The 6,947-nt window shown below is 37.1% G+C and overlaps 1 protein-coding gene across 2 annotated transcripts in view; it reads right to left on the bottom strand.

The window, feature by feature from the left end:
- Positions 1-88: 88 nt before the first annotated feature.
- Abhd17b (abhydrolase domain containing 17B, depalmitoylase) overlaps positions 89-6,947 on the bottom strand; it is a 34,434-nt gene continuing 27,575 nt past the window's right edge. Inside the window, exons 3-4 of one of the 2 annotated variants that reach the window (XM_006231162.5) lie at positions 3,221-3,400; positions 89-1,634 (exon numbers count right to left, since the gene is read on the bottom strand). In XM_006231162.5, the coding sequence (XP_006231224.1) occupies positions 1,415-1,634; positions 3,221-3,400 (400 nt within the window). In that variant the 3' untranslated portion in view covers positions 89-1,414. The remainder of the gene's footprint in view (positions 1,635-3,220; positions 3,401-6,947) is intronic. The other variant, NM_001014028.1, reaches the window with a different exon arrangement.

The raw sequence follows: 6,947 nt of genomic DNA, 5'->3' as shown, positions 1-6,947 counted from the left end.
CAGAACTATGTCTGACTTCAGAACGATGTCTGACTTGTACTCTTTCAGTGTGGGGTGAGGGGTTCAGAAGAAGGCAGACAAGCACAGCTGAGTGATACATTTGCTGTTTTACTGTTAATTTGACATGTCTGAACCAAAGCATTCACAATACTTGATATACTTTGAAGGATCATATACTATAATCTTAGACATAACCACAGGACAAGCAGAACAGTTAAAACTACATAAGGCCTTAAAAACATATCCACAGTGTGTATTATTTCAATTCTCATTCATTACAAATTAGACTATATACCATTAGTTTAATTTTTATTTTTCTTTCATTTATTCAGGCAGGATTCATTCAAGGAAAGGCAACTTAGTTTTTGTGTGTGAGCTTTATTTTTTTCTTTTTACTCTACTGGTTAATATAAAATGTATGGCATGTTTTCATATCCCCTGCATTCAGGAGGGAACCATGACGTAATCTGATAGTAATCCAAAAGAACAGGCCCTACTCTCACAAACAGCCAAGATGGAAATGGACCAAACAGCCAGTGTGTCTGTGGTCTTGAAGATCAACTAATGGAGTTTCAAGTATTCATAAAAGGAAGACTACTACAATTCTAATAATTAGTCAAATTTAAAACGACATTGCATATAAAATCATTCTTGAAGCCCTAAATGTCCTTTAAATAACTGAATGAAAATGTTAAGTAGTTGTCTCACAGTACCAAACATAAATCAGAACTAGTAAAATCCAGCGCCATCAGGACTTCTCATTTACACGATGAATAGCTGCTAAGTTAACAGATGGCATAGAAATTAAGACTTCATTTTTTTTTTAAGGATAAATGTACTATAATCAGAGAATACAGAAAAGTCAATGTATCTTTTTTTTTTTTTTTTACAATAAAATAACCATTTAAGCCTCTATCCCTGTACAACAGAGTATACATCAACTCAACATGGGTGTTTCCATACAGTTTTGTTTTTTTACAGTTTATTCAGAGTACTTGAATTGCTTTAGATATACAGCTTTTTGAAAGAATATTACATTTATATCAGGATATTTAGTACATTGAGATGTTTAAAAATATTTATAAATTTGCTTTTGATTTGCAAAAGCATTTGACAATACTTTTACAGCATTTGATTTTATAGAATTAAAATTTCATACAGTACTCATCTTGATGTTTAAAAAAAATTCACAGAAAAAATATAAATTACACAGCCTGACTGCATGATACTGCTATTTCCAGTTTCAAGTTATGGTAATTAAAACCTTCATTAAGTCTGTTAACAAATCATTACCTGTACAGTTATGAAGGCAACTTACATGATTTGTAAACAAAACCTTCAGGTTTTATGTTATTTACCAAGGAGTGCAGTTCAGCAAGAAAAGAAAACCCAGTATGCAAATTTACAGAGTAGTTTACAAATTTACCAGTTCCTGTGACACAAACTGTTTTAACCTCTCAAGGTATTGTCCATACAGCTCCACATCATTGTGTCCTGCCCCTTCAACCCACAGAGGCTCCACAGGTCTTTGGCAACGCTCAAACAATGCGAGGCCATGGGAAAAGTCAATGACTTCATCTTCAGTCCCATGAATTATTAATACTGGAGAGGTTATCTTAGAGATTTTGTCAATACTAGAGAGAATAAGAAAAAGAAAAAAGGTCAATGAACCATGTAAAAAGGAAGTTCCCTGTGTTAGAAGAGGAAATTCAAACATTAGAACTGTACAAATTAGCTTTAGGGTGGAAGCCACTTAAGTTTCAGTACGATCCAAAAGCCACCCATCCTTCCCATGATCTCTGTGGTACCGTAGGACCGAAGCACCGTTCCTCGATGCTGAGTTTCCCCTAGGTTTCAAAAACCATTATTACCCCAGGGCCATTCCTGACTGGGCTAACTTCATTCCCTGCTGCACGTATTTCACTCTGTCAGTTGATAAACTCAAGCAAACCCTTGGGTTTTGTTCTGGTTTAAGGTCATAAAATAAAAACAGAGAAAACATAAAAAAAAGTTTGAAGCTATAAATCAGATGAGCATATGAAATAAGATAAGTAAAAACACAATGTAAATCAAATAGAAGACAACTGAAGAAGCATCCAAGCTACAATGGAACTCTCCAAAGGCCAAGACATTGCCAATATTGAGATGAAGGTGGGGGATTGAGACAGGATGGAATCATTCAAAGTCTGTCTAAAACACAGTAAGGTCCCTCTTCCCCAGATTTCTTGGAAAAGCTTAGTCACTTTCTTCAACTCTGGAAGGTCTGTAGATCTGGGACTCTAGTTTAAGAGAAAGGTACTAGAGTCACACAGCACGGCATTTTCTTTTTCAACTAGCTTATTCCCGAGAAATATCTAAGTATGTCAAACATGAAACAGTCCAGAGAGTAAGTCGGTGAAACATCACCTCACCAACTCTCTGTAATTCACAGACTAGGTTCAGAGCCAGGGAGCTCCAGAGAACTACCTTACCAACCAAGTGTTTACAAGTGAGCACCATTATGCCTAACTTTAATAAAAAAAAAATTCTAGGGATTGAACTCAGGTCTTCATGTTCACAGCTAAGTCACCTCTCTACCCTAATACAGAATAAATATTGTTTTTGAAATAACTTTTGCTTTTCTCCTAAAGAACCAAGTGATAACTTGGCTTCTGGCCTGCCATTCACAAAAATATCCTTTGTATTTCTGCCAACAGAGGAAAGAACGAAACTGCCAGCATTTCCCTTCTTGCCTTCTCTTTGTCCTTGACAAAAATAGGCCATGATCTTTTTTCCAACTAGGAAGAAGGCAGGTGGAAGCACTCTTCACCATGGAAAGCGAGAAGCAGCTTTCTTGCAAATCCATCCAGTACTGTGTATGGCAGCTGCCATCACTCACCTTCCCCACATCCCGCGCCTCTCACTAAACTTCACGTTGTTTTATCACCTACAGCAAGGCTGGGGCCTTCCTCCAGTTGTTCTTTGTAGAACTCCACATCCAACCTGCAGCTGTGACCTGTTAACATACAGTCACAAATCTGTCCTTTCGTCTATGGACTAGTGCACTGCTGAGGACACAAGCCTTCATTCCATGCTCAGACACTTCAGCCTTCCTTTCTATCAGTCGTGTGCTCACAGGCTCCTCCACAACCCCAATGCCATCAATTACACGAGGTAGCAGCTCAGTGACAATGTCTCTGTAAGGTTCTTGGAGCTGAATGACTGTGAGTATTGAACTTACTTTGGGAATGCATCAAAACAGTAGGTCTTCTTGGTATCAGGGAAAGCAACCCGCATTCCTGAGGTCAAAGGAGAATGAAGAATAACGGCAGCACTCTCATACCGAGCAGCGAGGTCCACAGACGGTACGGTCCCTATGCTCTGGCCATATATAATCACATTTTCAGGACGAATGCCGTATCTAAGAAATACAAAAGTTCAAAAAATAGTTGGAAGGAAATAGTCCATTGCTCTAAAAATTTGCTATAAAATATCTCACAAGATATCAATTTATATTTAATAATTAAAATTTCTTAGCCATCATCTTTTCTGTTACAATAAGCTAGCTTTATACTCAAGTATTTCATGCTCAATTCTAATCTTTTAGAAAATTAATTGCTAAAGTCTTAAATTTTATGGAACTAGGCAGAAGTGGCACATGCCTTTGATCCCAGCACTTGGGAGGCAGAGGCAGGCAGATCTCTGAGTTGTCCTGGTCTACAGAGTAAGTTCTAGGACAGCCAGGGATACACAGAGAAACTGTCTTGAAACATCAATAACCACAACAACCTTCAGTTTTATTAAAAAATTTAAGTCATTCATCATGTTTTAGTAATTTTAAGTTTGAAATACACTGTACCACTTACATTTCAATGAACAAATGGTTAATATTTGGTGCTATTTATGGTGAGATATTATTTTGTATTCAATAGAGCAGATGTTCTTGATTTCTCTATACAGAGAGTAGGCTGTGTGATTTTCTAAATTGGCCACACCAATGAGATGCTGCATAAAGTTATGGTATGGGAAGAATATAGGAGCCTATACTTTTAGTCAAGATCAAATTAAAATATTGTAATTTCCCTATATTAAAAACAATTAGATGACCTAGCGCTACAAATAGCACTGTTTAGTTAATTAGGAATAGAATTCAAACTAAAAACCTTTAAACTTATACCACTACAGAATTAAGTATGTGAATCCACTGGCTCCATAAAAATTTACTGGATACCTAAGATAAGACGTTCCAGGAAGTGTTAACTTGTTTACAGTGTAATTGTTCCAACTGCAAACTACTTCAGATATAGTGAGGTACCATAGGAACTAATAAATGTAGGGGGGCTAAGATTACAGGTACCTTCAGTGTGCCTTTCCATTTAGAAGGCAGGGTGGTTGTTTCTGGCAGCTAACAGTGATTTGGACAGTGGTGTTTAATCTTTTGGGGTGGTTGGAAGGGGGATGATGTTGAAAATTTGACCATTCACCAGAGGAGCAAGGCAAACTTCCTGTGCCCTCTTTTAGGTACTCAAGACCATTTTTAGTATGCAGGCAATGACATACTTCCCATAGCTTCTTCAGTATGTTCTCCATAAACATACATGATGGCATCCGCCTGTTCCTATGCGACTTAACTCAGAAAAGCTCCTGGGAATCAAGAGGCTGGGTTGATGAGCATCTGCATATCAGCACATCTCATAAGACCACTGCTGCTGTCAGCTGCCTACGAGCACTGCATTGTAGCAATTGAAGGTCTGGGGCTAAAACTCAACACTCAAGAGTAGTAAGAATCAAGAGGTTCTAATTAAGCAATAGCAGTTTGAGAATAATGAGTTTAAAAGAACTATAGAGAACATCCACTCTAGTTAAGCTGCTTAATGCCTAGAATTTAAAAAAAAAAAAAAATCACAGTAAGTTGATAGTAAACCTATATTTAGAACTGGTTTCCAATCTAGTAGTCTCTCCATGAAAGCACACAGAGAGAGACTGAGGATTATGGGAGAGGACTGCATAGACCAGACCCATTTCTGTCCCTGTCGATCCACTGAAAGATCAGAAAGGACTATTTTATTAGAATACTCAAAGATCATTTAAATAACAAGTTTATTTTGTATTTCCTTTCTCCTGGTTACTTAAATTGTATAAGAACAGAATACAAAGCATTTTAGCACATCCACTGAACTTCTATTAAGGGATATGCTAAAAGTATGTTAAACCTGAGAATGACAAAGGAAATCCAAGGAATGCATATTCCAATTTGAGGATTAATTTCTAGAACTGGACAGGATCTTGGATGCCACTTACCACAACCTTGTCATTAAATAGATGAGGAAACAGGCTCAGAAGTTAGTTTTCCATGACTGCTTACGTTACCAGCTATTCTACTGTATTTACAGTTCAACATTACAGAAAACATAAAACCTCATTTAATGCATTAAGTCTGTGGGATTTTTAGAGAGTTTACTTAGCTCCTGTTCTTCATTTATTGGCCACTGTATATATTAAAAGATCCAGCCAGACATAGTAATGCATGCTTTTAATCCCTGCACTGGGGAGGAAGAGGCAGGAGGAGCTCTATGGGTTCAAAACCAGATTGGCTTTTGTTGTGAACTGGATAGATAGCCAAGGAGTATTTCTTGTCAAGAAAACTAAAGTTTAATAATGACTAGAAATCATCTAGGGAAGTTTTTTTGTAAAGTTGATAACTAGTAAGATTTTAAAGGAGGAAATGACAATGTTTTTTGTCCTCCTGTAGAAAGAGAATATTGCAAATTCATGTTTTATTTCAATAAATACTTCTGATGCTATTTAGAAGGTCTACTTCAGTATCTTAAAAGCCACTTCTTTTCGCTGAATTTGTACTACAAATATGGCCATATGAATTTTATCATTATGTGTCTGTGTATGTTTGTGCGTGATGTTTGTAGGCAGGTTGCAATTATATAGCCCAGCCTGGTCTTGACTTTCCAATATTACCACACAGCCTACTGTATGGGTACAGCAGGTGTGACTAACAACACCCAACCTGTACCTTAATAACTAAATTATTGTACTATCATTAACATTTACCTTCTTTTTATTTTATTTCATTTTATTTGAGACCAGGTTTCTCTGTGTAGCCCTGACTGTACTGGAACTTGCTCTTTAGACTAAGGCAGTTTCGAACTGGGAGATTTGCCTGCATTTACCTCCAAAGTGCTAGGATCAAAGGTGTGTCCCACCATGCCAGGCTTATTCCCTGTCCCTCTCTTTTTGAGACTGTCTTGTTATGTCGTACATGCTAGCTTCAGCTTCAATTCACTATGTAGCCCAGGCTGGCCTTAAATGCCTGGACCACTCAGCTGCTCTATTTTAAAATATTAAATATCCGACAGTTAGTTGTATTACATCCAAATAGTAGATTCTAATAAGTGATTATTCTGTTACTTGCCCAGATATAAATTTTTATATAAAAATTGGGAACTAAATATAATTCCATGTCCTCCCCTATACAGTAGTTTATTTTTTTTGAAGACAGATTTCTTTGTGTAACAGCCCTGGCTGTCCTGGAACTCACTCTATACATTAGGCTGGCCTTGAACTCATAGAGATCCATCTGCTTCTGCCTCCCAAAGGCATGCGCCACCATGCCCAGCCTAAAAAGTAATTTTATCACTCTGTTAACAATTTACCATTTACCATTTACCTTTTCTTATTTTTCAAATTAATGCTTTCATATTACTGCAACTGATTTCAGAATTTTCTCTACACAGAATTTTGCTATGAGGACATAACTTTATTAGAAAGGAAATATTTTAAAAGACAGTTTATAGAAGTGGTTATACTGCTGGGCTGTGGTAGCACACGCCTTTAATTCCAGCACTCATCCCCCAAGGTAGTTACAACAATTCATAATATTGAGGTTCTCGCTGACATGATCAGCATTAACACTGAATTAGGAAAGGTAGGCCCTTTTTATAGCCTGTAGCTTC

The sequence above is a fragment of the Rattus norvegicus genome, chromosome 1 (assembly GCF_036323735.1).
Source record: "Rattus norvegicus strain BN/NHsdMcwi chromosome 1, GRCr8, whole genome shotgun sequence".
NCBI classification, from domain to species: domain Eukaryota; kingdom Metazoa; phylum Chordata; class Mammalia; order Rodentia; family Muridae; genus Rattus; species Rattus norvegicus.
Note: the sequence above shows the minus strand (reverse complement) of the source record. Positions and strands in the feature narration are given on the sequence as shown.